The following is a 26,607-nucleotide window of genomic DNA, read 5'->3' as shown; positions in this document are numbered from 1 at the left end:
TGTGTGTGTGTGGGTGGGGTGGGGGGGCTTTAGGGTATGTCTGGCATTTTTCGGCTGCTCACGAAATGCAAGCACTTGCAAACCCGTGCAGAAGTGCGCATGAGTCAGGATTGGGTAATGTCAGGGTTCATTCTGCAGCATCTCCTCAAGCCTACACTTTTACATAACCATCCTCCTCTTTCACAACAAGCTGCCCCAACTCCTCAGCTGTCTGCTTATAAATTTATACATGCGCTCATTTGCTTTTTGTGGTCACAGAATGTTCTCAGGACAGAATCTGCTACGTCACGTCAGCATCTCATGTCCCTCCCACTCTCCTGCCTGCTCTCTGGCTCTCATCTTTCTGTTTGAAGTCTCTCTGTCATCTCCCCGCTGTACAATTGCTGTCTTTATTTTTGCATAGCTCTATTAGCTATTAGCTGTTCTCAGATGTTTTTGTATCCTAGTGGAATATATTTAGTTATCCATTATTGTAATGTTTGGAACCAACTTAAACTCAAAATCTATCATTTGAGCTTTCATACTTGCGTACAGTACGAGCCACAGGATATCCAGTGATACAGTAATTATGTGCACCCACTCTTTGTGTGTGTACAGGAATCAGAGAGAGCGTAAGCCTGCATACTGCTCTTGGCATCCCAGCCTCAGTCACCCACGCAATGTGGTCCACACACACACACACACACACACACACACACACACACACACATACACAAATATATATATACAGATTCAGATGTCATGCACGAGAGAAATCTGGATAACCCTGCAGCCCTGCAGCAGAATGTTGGCAGCTACTCTATGCTCAGGGGGCAGATAACACAGAATTAGACCCCTGGTAGTGTGCCAGGTACTACTCCGCTTCTAGAGAGCGTGAACAAATATACACAATCATGCTGCTCTGAAACACGCTGATGGAGATGGTGAGAACAGGAGCGAGTGAGGAGGAGGAAGATAAATAGCATAAAATTTTACCAAATGTCTTTTACCAAACATGTGTTTGGTTGTTTGTGGCCAGGCAAGGACTGCTCAAAAACCATTGCCATTTCTTTGAATATACAAAATCTACTGGAACAAAATAATGAGTCAGTTTTTTTAGAGTTAAGTGAGCATTGATGATGTCTGTCTTGGAGGTATGTGAACTCTCTATGACTAAGGCCTGTCTCTCTCCACACTCTCCATTACTGCAGACAAGAGGAGAGATGAAAGTTCATTTCCTGCAGTCCCCCTTTCTTCCCCTCTGTTTTATAGTTGCAGCTCTGAATGTGTGTGTGTGTGTGTGTGTGTGTGTGTGTGTGTAGTTGTGTGTTCTTTCTCCTCTGTCTTTACAGGTCCTTATTGTCTGTGCATCAGCAGAAATTGATCCCTTCCCCCCCCCCAATACACACAGACACTGCCGCAGTCACAATACACATGTGGTAGACTGTCCAGGCTTCATCGACTAAAAACCAGCAGGAGTGTTGTTCAGTATGCATGTGTGTGTGTTTGTGTGTAGCATCCCACCCCCTGCACGCTGCCTTCTCCCATAGTGATTACACTGATGGAAGCAAGGGGGAAAGCTGCAGGTAATCAGTCTTCGGCTGACTCAAACCTGACAGAAAGACACCCGATGAAAAGGTGACACACTGTCCCTGTCTGCTGCAGCTCTCCAGCAGCATATAGGCTTTCCTATAATCATGCCTGAATAGATTTTCAAAATCATATTACAACACACAGAAACAGCATGTGCAGACAGATGCTAACATGCGCGATCAATCTCAACAGTGGCAGCAGCATTAGCTGCTTTTTGACAAGAGAGTCACTGCCAGAGTCAGAGGGCAGATGTAGGGTCAGTGGAGGGTTAGAGGTCACAGTAATCCCTATCCTGATGGTAATCATTCATTATTTTCTTAATCTCACCTTAAGCACTGTGAGCCCACCCCTCCACCAACAACTCAGCGTTGGTAGTGCAGCTGCTTCTCAGTTTTGTTATACCCTATCTTTCCCCGATTGATTTGGGTGTTGATGAGCAAGTACTAATTATTTTGTGTTCCTACATAAACGTACATAAAAGTGCTACATGTTTACAGTGGTTGTAGTGGTTTCTATTCCTTTGCATGCTTCATTATAATGTCAGTAGCAAAGCAGCCATCTTCTTCAGCCTCTGAGCTGCTTCCTGTCACCGTTGCTCTTACGTATGTAAAACAGGAGCTGCAAGGCTTCATATCTCTCACTCAGCATCATTTCTCTTTCTTTTTAACCATGCCTATCTCTCTCTCTCTCTCTTTCTCTCTCTCTCTCTCTCTCTCTCTGTCTCTTTCTCTCTCTCTCTCTCTCTCTCTCTCTCTCTCTCTGTGTAAGAGGAAGTGGCTGTGCTCTGCAGGGTGCAGTCGTTTGCAGGAAGAGAGAGAGTGGAGGGAGAAGGGGGAGGGTGCTTGCAGGCTGATAACACACTCAACCACAGATGGTTGAGCAAGACTGCAAGAGAGTGAGCGAGCAAAGCGGGCACAAAGACAGACAGAGAGAGAGAGAGAGAGAGAGAGAGAGAGAGGAGAAGGAGGGAGTAAGAAATCGAGAGAGGCTGAGTGGGAGGCATCCGTCTCTCTGGTAGTATTGCCAAAGCAACGGAGAGAAGAGGAGAGAGGAGGTGGTATATGGTCTGTTAACGTCTTGTAGCTGCAGCCAAGAGATGTTCTGCTACTGTTGACTCTGGACTCAAGAGAGGGATGGATGCTCACACACATAAACGACAGGATAATTGAGCTGCTGCTGCAACCAGGACTTGAACTGAACCTACAGCACTGTAGTGGCTCCTCACCGAGACACAGAGCGAGATCAAAGCAGGATGTGGTATTGCGTGCATGCTTTTACGAGTGTTAGTTTGCGGGTATAACAGGTGCTCTCAGGTGAGCGGGGTTAACTTGAAACCAACCTGTAAACCGACTCCGTGACACCAGTGTGTGCCTATGTGTGCGTGTGTTTATGTGACACAGTTAGTTGTTGTGTAAGAGTGTGTACATATGTGTATGTTTAGCTGCAAATGACCAGGTGCACATACTGTATGGTCTGTACGTGTTTGTGACACTGGTGTCAGAGCCCACACACACAAACGCGCAGACACACGTCAGGAGGAAGTGACACGTCTGTGCTTGCTCTCGAATTTCCTGGTCCACTCTCCGGTGGCAGGCAAAGCGCCGAATCTGAGCCGAGTTCACCTGTCTCACCCTCACAGGTGGGACTTCAGCTCCCTGGATGCATCAGCAGAGGAGCACTGACGTTTCCTGGATGAGTAAAGAACAGTTAGATGCTTGTAGACTCTGATTGTGGCTGAGTGTCACATCAGCCCTGCCTTTCGAGATAAACCAGCACTTCCTCAAGCCGCCAACGTGCTGCTGTGGTGCTGTTCTTGTGCCGGTGCCCATCTCTGGACCTCTCCATGACTGTCAATACAGTGCTGACCTCCCCCATGACCAGCAGTAACAGTATGAGCAGCGGGTACTGCAGCCTGGACGATGAGTGCGAAGACTTCAATTTCTTCACAGCCAAGACCTCGTTCTTCCGCAAGCCCAGGCCTGCGCCGAAGGTACAGAATCAGATTAACACTGATAGATGAGATTGTGAGAGTTAGACAAGCTCAGATGGGTCAGATGGTTGATGTTTTAGTTGGGCTGGGAATCAAACTGCCATTTATATCAAAAACATACACCCAAAAAAGCAGAAGTGTGGAGAGGAAGTGGTAGTGTTTGTGCATGCTTAAGTAGGCCTCTAGGTGTGTGTGAATGTATGTGAGAGTGTAGGAAGGGGTTACTGTCAGCCATGTGTTGTGCAACATTGATCTGTCGTCCTGTCAGCCTTGTTCATCAGCCTTGATGCCTTTTGGCAGCTTGTTTATCATGTGAATGGCTAGCATAGATTTAGCATCACAGTCTGAAAACACTGTTTGGAGACTGAAGACGTACTGCAGGGTGGTTTCATCCTGCAGCAGTCGACAGAGCTCATGTGTGTGCTGTGTTTTAGCAGAAATACTGAGCTAACGATGTTAGCTTACAGATTCCATAGAGGCTTCTTCTCTACGCTGCGTGGGAGAGGTTTCCGTAGAAACAAAGCAAGTACTTTTGCACTTGAACGAGAGAGAGAGTGTGTGTGTGTGTGTGTGTGCAGGACAACTACTTACCCACTGTAGCAAAACCATTTTCCTAGTTACCATAGCAACTCATGGTTTTGTTGGCTCCCTCTGAGCACTTCCTGAGAATTTGTTTTGGTCTACTGTACATTCAAATACTTCACACAGAAGTGTGTCATATACAGGCCTCTAACTACAGTATACACTGTACGCTGCTGGCTCTGCAGGGTGTCAGGTGCTGCTTGTTTGTCGTTGGGTCTTGATGCACATTAGGTGATTGATTGATTTTCTAAAGCAAAAGAAGGAGAGAAGAGTGAGACTGTGTTTCTGGCTGCACAATAAACCTGGAGATGGAATTCTACACAGACATTTTCACTCATGCAAAACATATTCTGCCCCATTATATTCTTACTGTCCTTATCCTGGCAGTGCTTTTGGTGTCTGACTTGGAGAAGGTATAATCTCTGAATAATTGACCAGCTGTGTTGTCAGCGCGTGGAGTTAGGATTGCTGCCATGCTGAGACACAAGGGTATTGGGGTTAGCTTGTCTGGGCTGTCAGCGCAGAGGCTGCCAGCTGATGGCGACTGATTTCTCTGGCACCACACAGCCAGATAAATATGGTGTGAAAAATAATAAAGCTGGACTATTAGCCAGTGAACATGAGAGAGAATTGCTCTACATCGACAATAGTAATTGTAGGCACCCAAAGTAGCCCTGTGGTGTGCTGCATTTTCCCAGAAAGAGCCCTCGACTTTCCTGTGTTTGAATATGGAAATGAGATATGCAAAGATCTGTGTGGCATCCTGTGAATACAGACATCGTGTTTTTTTTTGTACAGGCATTCAATATGTGTCAATGTGTTAAGTCTTTTTCCATCCATGCATTTATGTACACAGACACATGGGGAGATATTTACATTCATCAAACAGTGGAAGGGGAGGTCAGATCTTCTTTTCTTTATGAATTATTTCCAGAGCTGAGCCTTTTGCTCCAGATAAGCCAGCCAGCTTTTATGTGTCTTGTGTATATATGTGTGTGTGTGTGTGTGTGTGTGTGTGCGTGTGTGCGTGGGTGTGTGCGCGTGGGTGTGTGCGTGCGTGCACATACGTGGGTGTACCACTGTAGAGCGTAGGGGTTTGTGCAGTATTCTCTGGTCTGCTTTTTGATGCAATGAACATCGCTGTCTTATGCACAGTACTTATCATGTACTGTGCCGTTTTGAAGTAGGGATACTTAACATGAATATTTCTATTTTGTACAACTTTACACCTCCATACCACCACAGTTCAGGTGCAAATATGATATATTTACTCCACTGCTTTTTTTTGGGAATAGTTAGTTATGTCACAGATATAGATTGTTTGTACAAAACATATTATAAACTCTAAAACATGATGCATAACTCTGCTTGGCAACACTATAGTAAATAAGTTGCTGAATTGATGCTTTATTCTTTATTAAGAGTACACTTACTTTTGATAATGACTTATGTTTCACAGGTATATAAGTGAAACTTTGAATGCAGGACCTGTACTTGTGATCTTGTATTATACAGTGTACTACGCTCATTTTAAATAGGCAAATTGTTTGAATATTTTCACTGTTGTGTATGCATGTGTGTGTTTGGTGTGTGTGTACACTTGTATGTGTGTCCTGCTGGCAGTGCTGGCATGCAGCAGTCTCTGAACTGTGAAATAGAATCAGCGTGTGTGTTCTCAATCGTGCCTCTTCTTCTCAACACTTGACCCAGTAAAGGCGTTATGCTAGCACATGCTGTTAGCAGTGTGTGTGTGTGTGTGTGTGTGTGTGTGTGTGTGTGTGTGTGGTGTGCATGTTGATGTGTGATTGTTGAATTCTGTCCACATCTTTTTGGCTTTTATTATTTGACTGTTGCTAGATTAATTCTGGCAGAGTTCATCATGTCCTCTGACTTACAGGCCAGTTGTAATAGATCCAAGAGTCTAGTGTTTGCTGAAGATCATGATGTCAATGGCACACACACACACACACACACACACACACACACACACACACACACACACACACAAACACACAGGTACAGGTTTGACTGACAAAGTCAAGAGCAGGTTCAGGTTAAGGAAAAGGTGATCAGGTGAAACACACACATGCACAGACAGGTTTGTCACAAGGTTTTAACACTAAGTACTTTACAGTGACATTTCAAGCAGTCACATGACCTCTCTTGTCTGATCTCATCAGAGTGAGAGCATCAACACTTTTCCATTGTCACCCTGAGGGTTATGTGTATCTAGATGGCATGTATACATGTGTGTGTGTGTGTGTGTGTGTGTGTGTGTGTGTGTGTGTGGGACCCTTATGTAACAGTCCTAGATATCTTACACATTTAAGATGCCTAGCATCTTCCTGAATGACACCATTAAACTGGAAAGCATGGTCTGGTCCAGCCTATTTCACCTGCAACATTATTGTTATTATCAAGGCTGTTATCAGGCAATTGTTACAGCCAGAAGTTAATGGATCAAATTGACCTTTCATTGTCATATTCATTCAGTATAAACTAAATATTTGTAGTTAAGTTACATTGTTTCTGTGGAGCTCAATGCCACCGTGTATTTTGAAGTAAACTAACACAAAAGATAGCAATAAAGTGTGAGCTCAAAAGTGCAAAAACAAGAACTCGTAAGAAAACTAAAAATGAATAGCGAATAGATAAAATGTTAAAATGCCATTCAGCAAAATGTGACCGTTTTGCGTATGAGATTGGAAAATCTTGGACAAATTATCATAAAATAAACGCATGGTGTGAGCACAGTGGGCAATGGAAGTCTATACATGTAGTATCAAAGACTGTAAAGTACCAAGAATATTTCAGAAGATTAACCTGGCTGCATCACTCACACTGAATCAATGATATAGTGTTAGTATATCTATGAATGTGCTAGCAAACCATAAGGTCAGTGGTATTACTTTGCGTATTCATAGCTACTGTATCACCCAGTGTATACTAATGAGTGAAAAGAAAATCTAGGAAGTCCCCCCAGAGTCCTAGTAGTTTTCTAGTAACCACAGTGCAGACATCTCGAGCCTCTTCACATCTCTCTGTTTCTGTGTCTTGCCGGTCATTGGCCCCCTCATCATGACCAGGTCCATTCAGGGCAGTGTCCCAGGACTTTGTGGAACTCTCAGGGGCGAAAACTGCACTATTGTCCCTCTCTATTGTCCTCTGACCACTCTCACTGGTATGCAGAAAGGGAGGGCAGGGCACTGCCTCTGATACATTTAGAAACTTGCATACAAACGCAGGAATTCCTGCAAGGTTCTTTCCACTTTGTTGATTTAGACTGGGAGGACTTTTAGATACAAGTCTCCTCCACAACTCCTCCATGTCCCTCAGATTCTTTTCTTAACCCTAGATTCCACCATTCACACTTGTTTATCCAACAGAGTTTCATTAAATGTGTGGCTTTTCATTTTATTCATATATCAATGTGATTAGATCTTGCGTGCACAGATACAGAACCAGGCCTGATAACTCTTACATTTAAATCTGGTTTTTGTCCTAATTAGAAGGCAATTATTTGTGACATGCAGTAACCATAATAGCATCAGCTTCTCTCACTGCTGTTTCACTGCAGTGTGAGTATTTACCATGATAGCAGGACTACATTGCACAGAGGAGTGGCTGATGATAAGTGTTGAAGAGAGATAAAGGCTGCAACAACATGAATGAGTTATGTGATCAGCAAAATCCCCATGTTCCAGATTGTTTCTCTTCACAAACGGACACATATTTCCGAACGCCAGCCTTGAATTTCAAATGTTATAATGTTATCTCCTCTTTTTGCTGACTGTCCTCCAGGATGAGCGAAGCTACACTCGTGCTCTGTGTGTGTATGTGTGTGTGTGTAGTTTATTTCCACAATGTGCCTCAATCTATACGCTTGAGCACACAGAGAAACGCATGCACTTGCAGTGTGTGTACACTGCATCTGTATTGAATGAAACAGTGACTTCATCACACAACCTGAGGACTCCCCTACAGAAAACCATTCCTGCCCTGCATTCGCTCTCTCTCTCTCAAACACACACACCCTATCTCTCTCTCTCTCTGTCTCTCTCTCTGTCTCTGCCCCAGAAAATGCACACAAACAGGAGAATGGGGAAAAAAAAGCTATTGTGAGATAGAGAGGATGCATCCCACTGTACTATAAATAACCTAGTCAAACTCTGTGTTGCTAAGGCTGGCTCAGCAGCCACTCTTTCATCAGTCCTTACCCCTTACTCGCTTCTTTCACTGCCTCCCCCTTCATGACACCCTCTCCTCACTTCTTCCCTCCCTTCCTCCTTTCATTGCTTCTTCCCTCTCTCTCTCTCTCTCTCCCTCTCTCTCTCTCTCTCTCTCTCTCTCTCTCTCTCTTTCTCTCTCTCTCTCCTAGTCACAGAGGGAAATGAGTAACTGTGAGAGAGAGAGAGACTGTGATGCTGAATGTGTGATTTGCTCCATTCACAATATTTCCTGTCCCCATGTAGAGCTGCAAAATTGAGAAGGAAGAGCGAGTGAAGTGTCAATGAGAATCCTCATTTCCTAAAATCAGGGCAGTAGCTTTTCTTTCTGAGAACAGAGGATGGAAAAGGGAAGTGTTATCTTTAGAGGTTGTTAAGAGATATTGTTGTTGAGAGAGGCCACACAAAGCAGGAAGCCTAGATGCTGTTTAGTCTTTTTCAACTAAATGTGATGACCAACATGCCTGCGAATCAGTCACTCCACTTTTTTTTTTTTTTTTTAAATTGGTACAGGGCGGATTCAGTTAACTTGACTCTGGTGTGTTCAGATATCTATTCATAAACTTGAGCAAAGCAAGATAAACCATTTGTTTTTTACAGGACTTAGCACCATCTGCTGGTAAAAATAAAACAAACTAGTACTCTAATATTGCAAGGCTGACATTTTCTCTTTCTTTCATGCTACAGCAGAATGAGACGAAAGAGGAGGAGGCCAGAGGGACAAAAGACCTGTCAGAGAAAGAGGTGCAGACCAGGATAAAAGCGTATAACTCTCAAGTCACTGAAAATGGCATGAAACTGGTGAGTTTTGAGAACTTTTTGGAGCTGGTGAACGTACTGTTTAATGTCAGACCAACAATGAAAGTGGACTTTTAGAACTTCCTTTCTTTCTTACTTTAGACAATAAGAACAGGAAGTTCAGCTTGGACAAAGTAATCATACAAATGTTAGACCAAAAGTAAACAAAAGTAGGAAATTGATTAGAAAGAGAAAAGAATAACATGGCGTAAAGTGAATTTAAGTGATTTAACTGTGAAATAACCATTAAAGATGCATGATTTCATGACATAAAGTAACTGTTCTACAATAGAGAAGAAAATTGATTTTTATATTTGTTGTTTTTTGTTGCTAATTATACGTATATGTTCTGCTAATTATATATATATATATATGTTGTAATTATTATATATGTAATAACTTGGGCACTGGCAAAGGAGAAAAAAATGAAAAAACAAAAACAGTTTCCATGTTGTTGTGACTTTAAAGAAATAGAAATATTCTAAGAAATACACTTTTTCATTACTACTTACTGTAGATGAGAAGATCGATAGCACTTTCATGTCTGAAAGACAAAAGATTTCTTTAGAGAACCACATACAATACTGCTCTCTATCCCTGCTATAGTGCAAACAAACACTAAAATGTGCCTCCACTCTCTTACTGTGTCCTTATATATCTCCCTCTTTTCCAGGCTTCGGACGGATCCTACACAGGTTTCATTAAGGTCCACCTGAGGCTCAGTCGACCAGTCACAGTCCCCGCTGTGGATTTGTCGGGCTCAGAGGATCAGGAGGGGACGGACTGCGAGCAGAGTGAAAAGAGATCATCCTTCTACATACCACGCGAATGTGTGAAGCAACTCCACATCAGCTCTCTGACCACCACCAGAGAGGTCATCCAGGGCTTGCTGAAGAAGTTCATGGTGTTGGACAATCCCCGCAAGTTTGCATTGTACAGGCAGACACACCGCGACGGGCAGGGTGAGGAAATGACACCCGGTAACCAGCTCATCTTCAGAATTCAAGTAAACAGCATTGAATAATCTTGTTTTTCTTTTCGTGTGCAGATCTGTTTCAGAAGCTTCCTCTGCCTGAGCGTCCTCTTCTTCTGAGGTTGATTGCCGGGCCTGACCCACAACAACTCAGCTTTGTCCTCAAGGAAAACGAGACTGGAGAGGTGGAGGTGAGAAAGCACGGAAACATACGCAAACACACATATACACACACTTACGATTTGCAGGAAGATACTGTGTATCTGTAGAAGGCAATTGGCTGTTTTGGGAAACATTTATAAAATAATAATCTGCAATAGCCTATTAATCTGTTCCTCTCGTTTTCTCTCTTCCTGTAACAGTGGCATGCATTCTCTGTCCCTGAGCTACAAAACTTCCTGGTAATCCTGGAGAAAGAGGAGGCGGAGCGCGTGCGGGCAGTGAAGCAAAAATATACCATGTACCGACAGAAACTACAGCAGGCCCTACAACAACATGACCCCTGACCCCTCACCTGTTACCTTATGACCTCAACCCAGGGAGAGACTGCCCCTCTGAACACTGACCCCTCCAGACCCCATGATCTATTCAGAGACTGGAGCCAGAGCTGAACTTGTCTCCACCCTCCACATATACACACAAACACACTGTACATCCACACACAGATGCATACCCTTTCTCAGGACACAAACAAGACCCCACTCCCACCCCAACCCCACCCCACCATCCATACGTCCACTCCCTGAGGAGAGAATCAGGGGTTGAAAGCGGCGTGAAAGGCTACAGGGTGTGTGGTCCGCTAACTGATTGGACAAGTAGCGTTTTCATTGCCAAGGACACACACAGAAAGATCTGAAACTCCAACTTGAGATCTCATTTGGGACTGATGTGAATCAATGGTGTTTTTAAAGATTCCGTCTTCTTCTGCTACTGCTGCTGCTGCTACTGCAAGTGTTACTTATGCATGAGTCTCTTTCAGCTCATCCCCCTGCACATAGAGTTAGAATAGAAACAGAAGGCATGATTACTTTTTTCTGCATCTCTTTGGGATGGAAGGACAATCATACTGTGTGTTTCTTTTTCTCTTTTTTCCCTTGGACTTGATGTATAGGGTTATCACCAGATGTTTTATTTTTGTTGCTGGAATATAACGCGTGTGAATTAGTGAGAGAGGTGTCTAGGGACAGGGCTGAAGCACTGGCTATCGGTGCTTCTCCTGAAGTAATGGCAGGAAGCAGAAGGCTGGGTTTGTTTTAAGTGCTTAGAACAAGAAGGAGTGGAAGGACAAGAAAGCAAAAAAGTGAGATCCATTCTCTGATTTTTCTCAGGGAGCATGTGTTGAGCAAAGAAAGAACTTAAAGGAGGAAAGAAAACCCTCTTCCACCTTTCCCACCCTATTTTAGAACACTTTTATCTGTTCTTATTCGCCCATTTAAACGCCAAATGATAGACTAGTGTGATGATGCTGTCAGGCAACTCACTCGACAGAGAGAGCTTCAATCCGACCCAGTTACCACCTCTCTCCTTGCTTCTCCAAACAAACACACAATCCTAACCTCTTCTCAGATGATAACTGTGATTTCATTCCCATTTTTCCCACCTTAAATCGCGATCTAACCAACTGTGCATGAACTCTACATGCAAATAAAGCCTATTGAGGGAAGCAATTCACCTATGGTATATGGGTTGCATTTGAATGTGAGAGGGCTTTCTTTTTGTTTTGTTTTTTACACCAAAGCTTTAAGAGGGACAGATCTGTTTTTAGACTATTTTAAAGGGAAAAGAGACATTTGGAAGTTTAAATTGAAGGTGGTGTATGTAAAAATTAAACCAGCTTCTGTTTTGCACATATTGATGCAGGTCACACTGAATGGCCCACACCTCTGGGGCTGGGCATGCATTTCTGTTTTTGTTTTCTTTTATCTCCCCACCTTCCACCCAAAAAAAGAAGAAACAGAAAATATATAAAATTCGTGATAATCGCTATGATGTACCAATGATGTGTTTGCAATGCATATGTATTATGTAGACACTGGAAAAAGAGTGACAAGGTTTAACTTTGTTGTTATTACAAATATTAATATTCTTTTGGTATCATTCCTACTGGTTGGTGTGTGTGTGTGTGTGTGCGCGTGCGTGTGTGTGTGTGTGTGTGTGTGTGTGTGTGTGTGTGTGCGTGCGTGCGTGCGTGCGTGTGTGTGTGTGTCTGTGCGCACGCTCTTCTAGGGCAGTGAGGAAAATGTGAATAGCGTTTTATAGTAAGAGTCTGTGTGTAATCAGCGCTCCCTGATTGGGCCTCACTTATCAAGTATCAAATACACTGAGTGCACATTTAATATAACACATTACAACTGCAAATGAGGTTGTGTTGGAAACAGTATTTGGCATGCATATATCATAAAACAAATGCATTTAATCATTTAAAAAAAAAAAACTTTCACACATCCTTATGTTTCTTCATTTATTCCATGTACATACTGATAAATGAGGCCTATTGTCCATAAGCACATGCTTCTCAGTAAACCCAAACCTGTTCATTTTCTAACATCACCACCCAAAGCCCAAGCTGTTCCTGCTGGCAGTGCCTTTTGTTTCGCGTGCCCCCGTGTATTTATGTAAGGTGTGTTTCAACACACAGGTGCCTGAGTGTACGTATGGGTGTTTTTGCATGCGTTTCTTGGGTGGTGTTGTATCTTTTCTTCTGTCCCCTATTCTTATCATTCATGTGTCTGTCCAGCAAACCCTCTGTGCGTGAGTGTGTATGCGTGCGTGCGTGTTATTTATTTCATGGTTCACACCATCCACATGATATTATGTGAAGGATGTTGAGACTTAATGCTTTTTTTGCAATTTATTTTGTTTTATTTGAAGAGGTGTGTATAAATATACCAGTAGAACTGTACAGAACTTCAAAATGAAATAAAAAGGTCGTCCCTTTATTGAAAACGTCTATATTTTCTCATGTGTTCAGGTACATGGTTTCACTTAAGGCCTTACAGCACTAGAAAACATTACTTGAAGTTATGGCAGTGAGAGGATTTTTAGTTTTGTATTTTTAGTTGTCTCATATTTCAGTATTTCTCTGTACATCATGAGGCACAGAATGGCCTATCACATCACACAAAATATTTTCACACACAGAAACTGTCATTCTCAGAAAGTTATAAACTGCAGACTGTATCCAAGAGGAAAGCCCAGAGAGATGCCTCTCAGTTACTTTAACAAACTAGTCATTACAGAAATATTGATTCAAGTGTGTTGTCTTTAAAAATAAATAAATGAAAATTAAATAATATCATTAACTTTTATTACAGTTACAATGTGCATGTCATCATGATATTGAAGACAGTAGAATCAGGATTTAAGTGCTGGTTGAATCAGATTTATTTATGTGTTTGCTTTTCTTAAGAGGGACTGATCTCCACCACTGTTTGGGTGTTGTCCAAACATAACCTAAGTAGGAAGTGCCGAGTCTCTCGTCTCCTTTTCTACACCAACTTGTATTGCTTTCAACTCACCAGCAGGTGGCAATACTTCATCTGAACTGTAAGTGCAATAGTCACCATGCAGATGGTAAGACATGCGTGTTAATACCCAAATAGAGGTGGTTGTGATTTTGTTCTCATATGCTCTGATATGCTACACATGATAAGGCATTTAGGTTTTGCTGTGACACTCACAGTTTCTTCAATTCTTATCCTGATATCACTGTTTTTAGTCTGATTCTGTTTTCAAAGGGCATTCAAAATAAGGTGCTAGACCAATAAACCCACAGGTGTCCGTGTCTGTCACAGACACTCAGACCAAATACAGCTACAGCCCCCAACCTCCACAAGGACCTATAGGTAGCTTTGCACCTGGTCCTGTTTCATGCTGTGGTTGTAAATTTACTGGTTGTGATTAGAATTAACACACTTATACCTTGAACTCTACTTTGAAAGGAAAATGCAATAAGCAGATCAATTTTTAGGCATTGTCAACCTACTCTCTTTATGCAGCACCATCTAAGAATAAGCTGCATGGCCGAGCTGGCCTTAATGGCTGGCTGCTGCCCAGAGGACCACCTAAAACTGTGTCAGTATGCTTATTTATGGCAGCAAATATAGACAGGCCCCTCTTCTCACCTCTGAGAAAGAGCTAAGATTAGCATCACCCTCTGCCCAGCATGTATCACTGTCTGAATTTAGCCTGTTCCCCTGCTCATGCCTGCCTGGTCTCACTTCGTCTGTCCTCTGCCCTGCCCCTAACTATATCTAGACCTGTATAGATCGGCATATCCTCTCCAGTTTCAATCTACGGTTCAGCTTTCCTCACAGGGTATGCAAAGCGAATGACCAACAGCACTTTGAGGGCCTGAGGAGAGGTCTTCCCAGCCCTAGGGCTGATGTTTTCATCATCAGTTAATCTGCAGATTATTTTCTTGATTAACTGACTCTTTGTCCAGTTTATAAAATGTCAAAAAATTGTGAAAAATGCTCATCACAATATCCTAAAGGCCAAGCTGACATCTTAAATTGTCTGTTTGTCTGACCAGCACTGGAAAGCCTTAAGATACTCAATTTACTACAATAGAGAACTAAGAACACCAGCAAATAGAAGTCAGAACTAGTGAATTTTTCTTTAGCCCTTTTGCATAAAAAAGAACCTAAACAGTTAAACCACAAAAAAATAGTTGCATACTGATCAACTACTTTATTAGTCAATCAATTGTTTGTCCTACCTAGTTCCTTCAGTCTCAAGCTTTGCACTTTGAAAAACATGAACATGAAGAATAGTTGGCATGTGTGCAAACAGCTGAATATATATATATATATATATATGGCATCACTTTCTTAAAAAGAACACTTTTAAAAGGTTCATAAGTTAGTAACTAATGGTGTTATAATAATATGTTGTTAATAATAATAATAATAACGATAATAATAAATCTATGAAAATCTAATGCTTTATAATGTAAATAGCGACTATTAACGACTTGATTCATTAGTCAGGTCTCATTAATTGCTTACAACCGATAAGTAAACGTATTAACCATATTATAAACTAAACATTATAAGGTTGGCTGTTGCATTAGACTGCATTAGTGTTTTTTGTTGGGTGTATGCACCTAATAAAATTCATACATAATTCTTGCTTTATAGTACAGTAGGTACGGTGTATTATTGCACCTTGAGTACATCCATATTGGCTCCTCTGCAGTGCTCCTGTTGGCCGCTGCGGGGCGCCCTTCTGCTTGTTGTCTCGACGCTAAGCGCCGCCCTGCGCCCTCCCTACTCTGTGTGCCTGCTGACTCCAGGCTTAGTGAAGACGCCCTTAGCAACAACACACAGCTGAGTCGAATAAGATACTCCGACGGCAGAAAAGAAGGATTAAACACTGCCACTTTATTGCACTGACTACAGGTGAAGCTTTCCTGCGAGGGGATGCGCCGGTTGTTTCTGCAGTTAACATGGGGCATCAGTCTAGCTAGCGAGCTAGCCTATTTTGGCTAGCCATCCCCGAAGACGAGCGAAAGCAGCCCCAAGCTGTCCCGAAGGAGGACACGATCCTGAGGGTCCATCGAGTGGTAGCATCGCTATTTGCTAGCTACAAAGTCAGCTAACCGGGAATAAGCACGGGAATGGTGCTCTGGATCGACTCACTGCACCGACAGAGAAAGGCGAGGGGCACCCGGGTCAGACCACCAAGCTGTAATATTTGGACTCAGACTATTTTTAACAGAGGGAGCGGCTCTCGGGCGGACGAGTGTTTTTGTGGCTGTGCAAGCTAGCTGGCTAGCTAGCCGAGGGAAACGACCCCCACCGCCTGCTCAGGTTTTTCAAACGGCTTCCAAGGCTCATGTCAGCAAGGGCGAGTGTGAGAGTAGCACACTGAATTCACAACTCGGTGGTTTTAATAAAACAAGGATAAATTACACACGAAGCCAAGAAAAACCTAGGTAACCCCAAGGAGAAAATAACTTGAGTTAGTTGAATCGAAACCGCAGCTCAAAGGTACTGGGACTCCACTCATTAGCAAACACGGCAAAGTTGTAAATGAGGTTAGCTAAGTTTGCTACGTGACTCTAGTTTGAACCTTTGTTTTGCACTTTTTTGTTCGGGATTTTTTCCACTTCGGATGCTGGCATCACATATTAATTGCAATCATGATGATAATAAGCAGAAAACCAGAGGGCCCAATAGCAACAGGTAACCACAACAAAGAGTTGCATTCTTTGTCAGAAGCTTTTGTTTTCTTGTTTTCCTTCGTTGTCAAAGTATTTTTGCCTTGTTTTTGTTTAATGCAGACTTGTTTTAACTGTACAAAAATTAGTAAGTGTTTTAAGTGTCATGTTGTGGCATTAGTTTCATCCTCAAGCAGCTCTTGGCATTTACAGAAATACTTTGTGCCTAAAATGTCTGATTAACAAAATTTTCTCTTGGCTCCCCTGGCTTAAATCATTCAGAGGACGGAGAACAGACAGATGTAGCTAATGTCACACTGCCATGGGCATTTCACAAGACGCGGGTTGTAAACATGTTGTCTTTTGCTTTGCGACTCCTTATCAATCACGAGACTTGTGCCTGTGAATGTTTTTGGAAGATTTGATAAGCTCCATGTCTGTCAGCTACTTCTTTTACAACTGTTTTGTAATTTGCACCATGACTGCCATCGTTGTTATGGTTTTATTAGTACATTGGCACTGACTTCAGTTTTGTTTGTCTGTGTGTCCTGTGTTTTGGGGCACGAGTAATTTTTAAATCTTTGTTACATTGCTCTCAAGCCTCAGTCATACCCTATGCTATATAATGTACATATTGTCGGTAAGGAGATACCAGGAAGAGGAGGACAAAAAGCCCCACTACACCCCCACTGACACGTTTTATGACACATGATTAGCTGTATGTCTGTTTGCTTGAACCTTGTTCTCCACCCTTTGCTGTACAGAGGCGGATTTTCACAGTGCGGAGAGCTCAGCGCCAGCTGCACGTAGTAGGCTGGATGTTTGGTTACATAGAAGTTTGGACTATTTAAAAAAAAAAAATGTCCCCGGAAAGTTTGCCTGGACGACAAAGTCAGATGCTGTACAGAGAGTGCTGAGCCCCCACTGAGTGATTAGGAGTTTGCAGAGGGCTAATGGGGTCTGTGCTTGCCTAATATTGTGTGTGTGTATGTAGAGCCCTAATGCCTCTGTTTGCTGTGCTGTGCAGGTCTAATGCGTCTGTATCCAGGCAGCAGGTCTAATCTGTCCCGGAGCTGGTCTGTTGACGAGCCAGCGCAAGGGACATGGGCTCTGACGCACCTGCACATGGCTGCAACACTCTCAGGGGCTGGTTAGAGAGAACACCAACCCTTTGCTTATGAGTTAACCCAAAACAATAACCGTAAATGGCGTACAACCTAATTTCAAGCTATCGGCGGTTATTCTGGCAGCTTTTACAGGCAACTTGTTATTTACATTAAATGACTGTTGAGATGAACAGCAGGCTGATGGGGGGGGGGGTTGCCATTTGAGTAACTGGCTTCCTCCTACAGTAACTGCTCCTCTCATCCATCTACTCTTGTCTGTATCTTGTCACATTAGGTGCTTGGCTTGATGCCACAGAGGTGAACACGCATACACAGCACTATTGAATGACAGGCACCCGCATCCTTCCATATGAGCTCTATTTCTGAGCACACCTGGTGTGTGCACTACATGACTCGGCCTGAATGGACAGATGGGCAGACGGAAAGATGCTGTCGTCACAGTGGCATCTGTTACCCCCATTAGGCCAATAATACCACTTGCAGCGCTAGCGATCTGAGACCCTAAGCCCTATCTAAGCTGGTCAGGTCGGAGCCCTGGCCTTGGATACAATGTATTGGACACAATAGATTCAATGGTGTATCTGCTAATAATGGCCTTTTCACAGTAAATGTGGGTTAGGATGTTGTGGCAGACAATATGCATCCCCACTGGTCTGCAGTCGGCTGTCCTGCTGAGGCTCACTCTAGGGATTTGTTGGGCCGAACCAAATCATTTGTTTGCGTCTCAAGGTAGTTATTGGAACTCGTAGGTCGATTGATGAAATAATCAATGAGACTTTGCCTGGTTTGAACAAACAAGGGATTTTCTGCCCCTGAGGAGTGAGATTAGATTGCTTTTATCCCTGAGTGTGTCTTGTGTTGCAGATTTGACGATTCCACACTATCACACTAATTCATTTGTTCATCTTTGTCCTCTCAGCACGCCACGGTGACGGCCTCTATGACTCGTACATGAGGACAGACCACATCCTTAAGGAGGAGGCAGATACAAACAGTCCGTCTGGGCTGCCCCCAATGCCCAAACACACAGTAAGTATACACAAAAACACAAACATACACACAAAGCCAGCAAAGCCCTATTTCCTGTGCCGAAGCACACTCTGTCTCCAGACATCCTGTTCCTCAGAGAGATATTCCCCACTCAGCCCTCTTCCTGTTCATCCCATTTGCATTCCTCCTCCTCTCCTCAGTCTTGCTTTGCTGCATCAATAGCTTATCTCTTGTCTTATCTTTTTTTCTCTAACCTGTGTAATTCAGTCAAGTTTTATACCATTCAGTGAGAATAATGTAATCATGTGAGTAATATTGATAGACTGCCTGGGGGGAGTACAAGAATGTGTGTTGCAGCGGGCAGTTCTCCATGACTGTATCACATTAGCTGAAGTGAAGTAGCCATTTTGTGTCAAGCTTACGTAAATGCAGAGATCAAACAGCAATTTGTGCCTGTGGACATTTGTTATTTGAACATGCAAATCATTTAATAACAATGCATTTTACAGTTCACAGGCTGTTAATTCACCAATGTACATTATGTAACTGTATGGTCTCCAGTTGCTTCATACATGATCATTGTCATCTGGTCAGACAAATAACAGAAGAACCAGCCATAAACCATTTTTGATGTGCAGATGTAATACATGCTTTGATAAAATGCAGTTTATATGCTTTAGTCAATGGATTCATAGTTATAGTTGCTGCTTTTAAAGTTTCATAACTTTGATTACCTGTTTGGGCTATTGGCCAGACAAGGACATGCCTTTGAGATCTGGTAACAATTTATGGTGGGCATTTGTCTATTTCAACATGTTTAACGTTAATAGATCGATTAGTGTTTTCTTTTTTTCCAATACTGAAAATAGATGATTGTTAAAGCTCTAGTGGGGTATCTCCCTGCTATGTTAGCCTTTCTTGAAAGCCCCTTTGGCAGAAAATGGACAAACACAGACAATGATACACCATGTCCTCTCACACCAGCAGAGGAAAAAAGGCTGGTTTGATATATTGTAAAGATTTATTGGGCTTGAAAATGTGACCCACAAACAAAATCGCCAATCAACATTCTCCCCCTCCTCCCCTTCTTCTGTCTCTTGTAATTCTCTATCACCGGGCTTGTACAGAGGTTAGGCCTAGTTTTCTATTCTAGTCCTGTCCTTCTTCCTTTGTATTTTCTGTCACGCTCGCAGAGGTAATATCCTCTGTTGAATGTGACTGACAGTAACTCGCCCCAGTTCACCATGTACAGAGCTCAGAGAGTTGCCTCGTGCTCTATTAGAGTAATAAAGTGATGTCATCCCGGTTCTCTGTAAGATGAAGGGACAAACTAATAAAATATATTGTAGTAGCACTTCCTGGTCCAGCTCAACACTGCAACTGATACCACCCTAGATCATTTTATGTCTGTTACCCAACGTCTGTCTCTGCATGAGCATGATTTGCTGATGTGTGACAAAAGTCTGCATGTCTCCTGCATGCGTTGAGGTGTGTGTGCGTGCGTGTGTGTGCGTGCGCTTGAGAGACAGGGAAAAGCATACTTAGTTTCTCTCTGACAGCAAAGAGATTAGCTCTTCTCCATCTGTTGCACCATGCAGATTTGCACACACAGAGGACTCTCCACCTCCACTGTTAAAGAAGATTTACACACTCTTGTTTTTATACCCATCATTAGCCACTTTTAAAAATGTTTTCTTTTCTGATAGCGCCCCCCTGCACGGTCAATCAATAATCCAGCACAGTTGGTGCTCCACATGTAGAAAACTTTGATTTTTTTTTTTTATGCCAGCGTTTGTGTGTGGGTGAAGGGGCTCAATCAATGACATTCACTGTGTTTGTAGCACAGCCTTGGGACAACAGCTGCATGAAACCCTGGGTCAGCAGCAGGGCTGTTGTAATAAGTTTAGACTATATGGTTACATGTATGGAAACCCATCCTGCATTCCACCTCTATTTTAGGACTCAAACTTACAACACAAACACAACCCAAGCTGAGTCCTCTCTCAGTAGAACATGTCAACACCTACTTTTAATGTATGTTTCCATGTTGTGTTGTCTTTATCAGCTGACATGGGTTCAGCCATAGACCTGCCCAGCTGTGTGTACAAGCTTGAAGTCAGGAGCTCCACAGGACAAAAACATTAAGCCCCTCCCTCAGATGGGTGAAACCACTCTGCCATTAAAATGAAAGTGTTCATGTGAAAGCGAGACAGTCAGAAAGACTCAGTCAATATGCCTCTCCAGTGTGTCTGCATATAGGAAGGCCATGCTGAGTTTATGTCAGCGTGTCTTATTAACAGCCACACTGCTTCTACAGTTTAAGAGTATAATCTAACTTTAATGACTGTCATTTCCCTTGTGCTCCATAATCTTGTGGAAGGTTCTTTCCGCTGTGCGAGAGAGAAAAGAGGGAGAGACAGAGTGAGGAGGAATGAATTCCTGGGGTTGCTGAAACGAAGCTGTTTACTGGCAGGCGAGAGCAAGAGTCTAGAGCTTTCCATAAACTCTTCTAACCTTTCAGGTCCTCTTAAGCAAAGGTCGGTCAGACACTTTTAAAGTTTATGGGCAAATATGTTCAAAATTTGTGCTAATTTATAACAACTGAGTGGTAGGTTTGAGTAACAATGGCTAGCCACCATTTGCAGTCATATTGAACCCCATATAACTATTCAAATTCTTTCAAGAAGTTAAATGCTGGACTTCACGAAGTTTAAGAATTTTTGCAATGCTCAGCCAAAGATTACATATACTTTTTTACCAAATTGTTAGCAACTAGCAAACAAACAAGTAGGCAGGGGTATAGGTTGTTTTGCATGTGTATTGGTTGGAGGTGGGCCTGTTGTTCTCTTGAAATTCCTGTTGTGCTGGTTCATCCACTGCTAGCTGCATCCCTGCTAGGGGCTTACTGCCCATGACTTTGAAGCTAGCAGTTAATATTTCATCCTGTATGTAGCAAAACAAAAGCTTGTATTAGATCTCCTGCATTTTAACTTTGTTTGCACAGTGAATCATGAGTTCATTGTGAATCATTACTCTTTCTGTGGTATCTTTTCTTCTCTGGCCATATTTAAATCACTTCTACTGAAGTACCGTTTAGTGTGTGGTGGTGATATGTAAATAGATAGACCCAGAGGAAGCCACTGCCCCCCCCCCCCCACACACACACACACACCCTTTAGCTTGTAAGATGAGCATGAAAATTGCAATTACTCCATTTCTGTTTTGTTATATATATATGAAATATTGATAAAATTCCATCCAACAAAGGAATGTATTGTGCATGATTGTGTTCAGCGACCTTTCACTTGAGTTCTCGCAGACTTGAGGAAAGCCCCGTTTTACATAATGTAGCACTAGTTTGTAGTTAAACACATACTCGGAGAGAGATCCTCTCTTAACTCTACCCTAACCCTAATATATAATATTAATATATTCACTTCTTCTACACAATAAAGTACAACATCTACACCCTGTTCAAAGACCGAATACACTACATTGGAGTGTTTACCAAGTGGATTTTCTAATTTTCTTCTTTTTGTCCATTGTCTGTTTTTCTGTCTTTATAGGTTGTCAGTAACAAGGCTGTAATGAGGGATCAGGTAACTGTGCGAGGTGGCCAGCTGAAGGTCAAGTACCTGTATGAAGACGCCACCAATAATCGAAAGATCAATGCCATAACTACAGCAACCACTCAGAACAGTGGGACCACTGGTCATACGCCCAGTAAACCTGCCCCAGTCTCCAGCCTGTCCAAGGAGCACAGTGTAGAAAGGTGAGAAAGATGCACACACAAAGACAACTTCGGATCTTAGAGAGACCTCTCAAAGCATGCTTAGATGCACCAGTAACACCACTTGCTCGTTTGCCACAGCACTGAATCCAGTAAGGGCTCCTCCACTGAATCCTCCGGCACACATGGAGTTGGGAGTGGAGGGAACAGTGGGAAGCTGTGTGGCCCACTCACTCCTGACCAGGCTCTGAGACTGTACCGATCTCAACTGACCACCCTGGAGCAGACAGAGATCCACTCCTACCCAGATATCTACTTTGTGGGACCCAATGCCAAGAAGAGGCCTGCCGTTGCTGGAGGCAACAACAACTGTGGCTATGATGATGAGCAGGGCGGTTACATTCACGTACCCCATGACCACCTGGCTTACCGCTATGAGTTTCTCAAGGTCAGACACATTTATATTTTGATACTGTGAAGTGTTTAAAGACTATTACAATAACACCGAGTGCCTGTAAAGCTAATAATGTTTGATTTTTTTTTTTTTTGCTCACCCCAAATTTTTATCTCCCTCTTTTGGCTTTTCAGATTATCGGTAAGGGTAGCTTTGGCCAGGTGGCAAAGGTATACGACCACAAACTGCAGCAGCACCTGGCTCTGAAAATGGTGCGTAATGAGAAGCGTTTCCACCGGCAGGCGCAGGAGGAGATCCGCATCCTTGAGCACTTGCGCAAACAGGATCGTAACGGCACCATGAATGTTGTGCACATGCTTGAAAACTTCACGTTCCGCAACCATATCTGCATGACCTTTGAGCTGCTGAGCATGAACCTATATGAGCTTATCAAGCGCAACAAGTTCCAGGGCTTCAGCCTGCCACTGGTCAGGAAGTTTGCACACTCCATCCTGCAGTGCCTTGAGGCCCTGAGCAGACACAGAATCATCCACTGTGACCTCAAGCCAGAAAACATCCTGCTCAAGCAGCAGGGACGTAGTGGCATCAAGGTAAGACACCTGGTACATTCATGAATGTCTTGTGAAACTGCATGTGTACATCTAATGTTGATGTTCACTCATACTGATCTCTCTATTCCTGTGTGTACCAGGTGATTGACTTTGGCTCCAGCTGTTTTGAACACCAGCGAGTGTACACCTACATCCAGTCCCGTTTCTATCGGGCTCCAGAGGTGATTCTTGGTTCACGTTATGGCCTTCCTATTGATATGTGGAGCTTCGGCTGCATACTGGCAGAGCTGCTGACTGGCTACCCCCTGTTCCCCGGCGAGGATGAGGGTGACCAGCTGGCCTGTGTCATGGAGCTGCTGGGCATGCCTCCACAGAAGGTTCTGGAGCAGGCCAAAAGAGCAAAGAACTTCATCAACTCCAAAGGCCACCCTCGCTACTGCGGAGCCAACACCCTGCCCACGGGGGCCACTGTGCTGACGGGGTCTCGCTCCCGCCGTGGCAAGATGAGAGGTCCTCCTGGTAGCAAGGAGTGGAGTGCTGCCCTCAAGGGCTGCGAGGACCCCACCTTTACTGACTTCATAAAGAAGTGTTTGGACTGGGACCCCTCATCTCGTCTCACCCCTAGCCAGGCCCTCAGGCACCCTTGGCTGTATCGCAGGCTGCCCAAGCCCCTACCAGGGACAGAGAAGAGTCAAGGGGCCACAGTAAAACGACTCCCTGAGCACCACAGCACCTCCTTCCCCTCTATCCTGGCCAAAGGGGGGCCTGGCTTAGGCACTACAGCTGCCAACAACAAACTGAGGAGCAACATGATGGTAGATTCAGGGGAGGCCATACCTCTTCGCACGGTCCTTCCCAAACTTGTCTCTTAGGGGGAGGCAAAGAGAGAGAGAGAGAGTCCTCTTATCTCCTCTCTCCCTCCACTCCCTCCTCCTCTGCACTTCTCAGGAGGAGTCAGAGTGTAGGGGAAAGAGGAGCCTAGGTTTTAAAACTTGTTTGGCTGTTCTTTTATTTGTTTTTTACTGAGAGGTGTCGACACCCCAGTTCCTGGTTTTTAATATTAGCTGAATACAGACAGAGAGACAATAAAAGAAACACTCTGAAAAAAGGTTTTTATACAGAGGATTTCCTTGAGCGGCTGTGGAGTTTCTGTATACAGCCAACTGATGAGGTTTGATTTAGATAATGCTTTTTAAAATCTTCCTTGTGTGAGTGGACAGCTTCATAAATGAGCAAATGTTTTTAATCTGCGTGTGTTGTCACGTGAGTGTTGTGTTTTAGTAAAAAACACTCAAGCACACTGTCACTTGCCTCACTTCACACTCTTAACACTCATAGGACGCCACCCTTTCTGGGGAATCGTTTATGTGAGTGACACTTGAAAAGGGCTACAGAGATCACTCTTATCAGGTTAGAGTTAGCAAACAAAGATTTATTCAGCCAACATCAGTTAATAGAAAAAAAAAGAATCATGCTCTAGTGTTTAGGCCCTGACACACTGACAAAGTTATCCCTCATGTATTTATATAACATAAATGCCTTCACACAGGTAATGGGGGGATCGGCATTATGTAGTGAATAATTATGAAAACATTTTTTTAGCAATAAGTCTTCACTTCCTCATGTTTCTAATTTTGCTCTTTTTCTACCTTTCCTGAACCCTGGTGCTTGCATGTCAGCTCAATATGTGACGTTAGTATGTGTGTGTGCTTTAGCTTTGTGGTGCTACTGTGGGAGACATTGAGAGGGCCTGGGACAACCTATTTACAGCCCCCTCCTACCCCCAACTCCCCCGTTTGAGTGGAACGGGGTGGGGGGGTGGGCACAGTAGTTCCACTCGAACTCTGTCACAGAGGTGTCACCGTCACAGTCGGTACTTCACAAACTGGTTTGCGTGAGACTGTTGTGTGAGGCAGAGCGATGGAGAGCTGCAAGTCATTGCACATACACACCTGTGGGGTGATTGACAGGAAAGTTGCATTGGAAAGTTAAAGTTTGTATGAATGTCACTTGCCCATGCCCCTAACTGGCTGCTGTGATTGTTGGCAGTGGCGCATTAATCCTAATGGAAGAATGGTGCAGGGCGAGAAGGATCATGGGGTAATATGAAGGGCAGTATGTTTAATATGAGCCAAGATCTTTTTTTTTTTTTTTCTCTGGGGGAGGTGTAGATGAGTTGACAGGACAGGCCAGTGATAAAGGCGGGGTTTTATGGTACTGCAGAAAGACGTGTTTCTCAGGGAGACATACTTGATACATCCCTTAATCTTATATTAACTGTGTTCCACTTACAGTCCTCTGTCCCGACTATAGATGAACATGCATGCAGTTCTGTCCACTGAGAGCGAGAGAATGCAGACACGAGTGAGTCTGCAAAGGGGGTCTGCATGCTCCACAATCTGACCTAGATTCTCACTCCTCCCCCACCACCTCTTTCTCTCTCGGTTTTCCCACTCTGTCTCATGTAGGGCAGGGAACCTCTTAAACTTACACATATATAGTGAATTATGGTGCTGTCCAAAACGCGCGCACACAGACACGCACACACAGACACGCCCGGTGCATGTTGGTATGGACCACACCGCTCAAAGACTTCTTTCTCTTGTCCCCTGTTTTCTCAGTGAAACTGTCAGGGATTTCTACTCTGTCTCCATTTTTTATAGAAGTGGTTTCTATTGCTATTCACTCCAGAATATCAGAGGATGTAAAAAGCAAAAAGTGGAAAAAGAGAAAATTGTATACTGTCATGTTGTTCTAGTGGTGTGCGTTAGTAGGAGGGTGTTTGGTGTTCCAGCATGAAATGAAATCACAACCTGTTATCAGACTGAGTGACTATGAGAAGAGAAACTGTACAGTAACCAAATGAAGTTGTGATAGTTTCTTTTTCTAAAGAAAATAAAAATGATTATTAACTGAAATGTGCTGCTGTCGGGTGATTTCTGGTTTGGCTAGCTTACATTGTAAAAGCAGAAATGTATCTATTTAACAGGCCGGAGTTTCCAAGACCTGCAAAATCCAGTAAGTACTGTCCACCAAGAGCCAGATAAGAACCCTTGCCCATGAATCCTAAAGATTTTTTTTTTTTTTTTCTAATCTGATTTTCTCTTCATTTCTGGGGAAAGCTCTGTTCTCTGGAGAGATCTGCAGAGATAGTGAGACAATAGATGAAAAGGAATGTAAATTCTCATTTGTCACCTAACCTGAAGCTCCTGTAACCAGTGTTTGCCAGGTGATACCTTGGGCCTGTGTTATGAAACAAAAGTGTATCTCCGGACGGCCCAGCGGTTCAGTCGCTGTAGTCACTCACTATAAAGTGAACAGGATTTCAGTCAGTGATAAGGTTACAGATTCGGTGAACACTGGGACACTGGTGAGTCAGTGGCCTGTGACACAGCTTCAAGGCAGAGTGTGATACTGACACTGCCTTGTTATTATGCCCTTCCATGATAGTCATGGAAAAACACAGAACAGGCTCAACAAAGCGTGTAAC

The 26,607-nt window shown here is 43.4% G+C and overlaps 2 protein-coding genes across 3 annotated transcripts in view; both read left to right on the top strand.

Annotated features, from left to right (window-relative positions):
- Positions 1-13,087, top strand: part of rassf5 (Ras association domain family member 5) — a 28,150-nt gene extending 15,063 nt beyond the window's left edge. The window contains exons 3-6 of one of the 2 annotated variants that reach the window (XM_087178578.1): positions 9,061-9,171; positions 9,842-10,130; positions 10,217-10,332; positions 10,504-13,087. In XM_087178578.1, the coding sequence (XP_087034704.1) occupies positions 9,061-9,171; positions 9,842-10,130; positions 10,217-10,332; positions 10,504-10,647 (660 nt within the window). In that variant the 3' untranslated portion in view covers positions 10,648-13,087. Of the gene's footprint in view, positions 1-9,057; positions 9,172-9,841; positions 10,131-10,216; positions 10,333-10,503 lie in introns of both variants that reach the window. The other variant, XM_023423708.2, reaches the window with a different exon arrangement.
- Positions 13,088-15,435: 2,348 nt separating this feature from the next.
- dyrk3 (dual specificity tyrosine phosphorylation regulated kinase 3) lies at positions 15,436-26,035 on the top strand. Its single transcript, XM_023423707.2, has 6 exons — positions 15,436-16,329; positions 18,351-18,460; positions 21,988-22,193; positions 22,293-22,599; positions 22,740-23,156; positions 23,258-26,035. The coding sequence occupies exons 1-6, from the start codon at positions 16,287-16,289 to the stop codon at positions 23,987-23,989; spliced, it is 1,815 nt and encodes a 604-aa protein (XP_023279475.1). The 5' UTR covers positions 15,436-16,286; the 3' UTR covers positions 23,990-26,035.
- Positions 26,036-26,607: the final 572 nt, after the last annotated feature.

This window comes from Seriola lalandi, unplaced genomic scaffold (genome assembly GCF_002814215.2).
Source record: "Seriola lalandi dorsalis isolate HSWRI2012SDOR001 ecotype SW California unplaced genomic scaffold, Sedor1 jcf7180002054692, whole genome shotgun sequence".
NCBI classification, from domain to species: Eukaryota; Metazoa; Chordata; class Actinopteri; order Carangiformes; family Carangidae; genus Seriola; species Seriola lalandi.
The sequence above is the reverse complement of the archived record's forward strand: the minus strand, read 5'-3'. Positions and strand labels throughout refer to the sequence as shown.

Excerpts from the sequence above, each read along its gene's own strand:
- dyrk3 (XM_023423707.2), top strand. The coding sequence starts at position 16,287 with ATGATGATAATAAGCAGAAAACCAGAGGGCCCAATAGCAACAG. Across the intron at positions 16,330-18,350 it reads AGAGGGCCCAATAGCAACAG|CACGCCACGGTGACGGCCTC; the intron begins GTAACCACAACA and ends TTGTCCTCTCAG. Across the intron at positions 23,157-23,257 it reads AGGGACGTAGTGGCATCAAG|GTGATTGACTTTGGCTCCAG; the intron begins GTAAGACACCTG and ends TGTGTGTACCAG.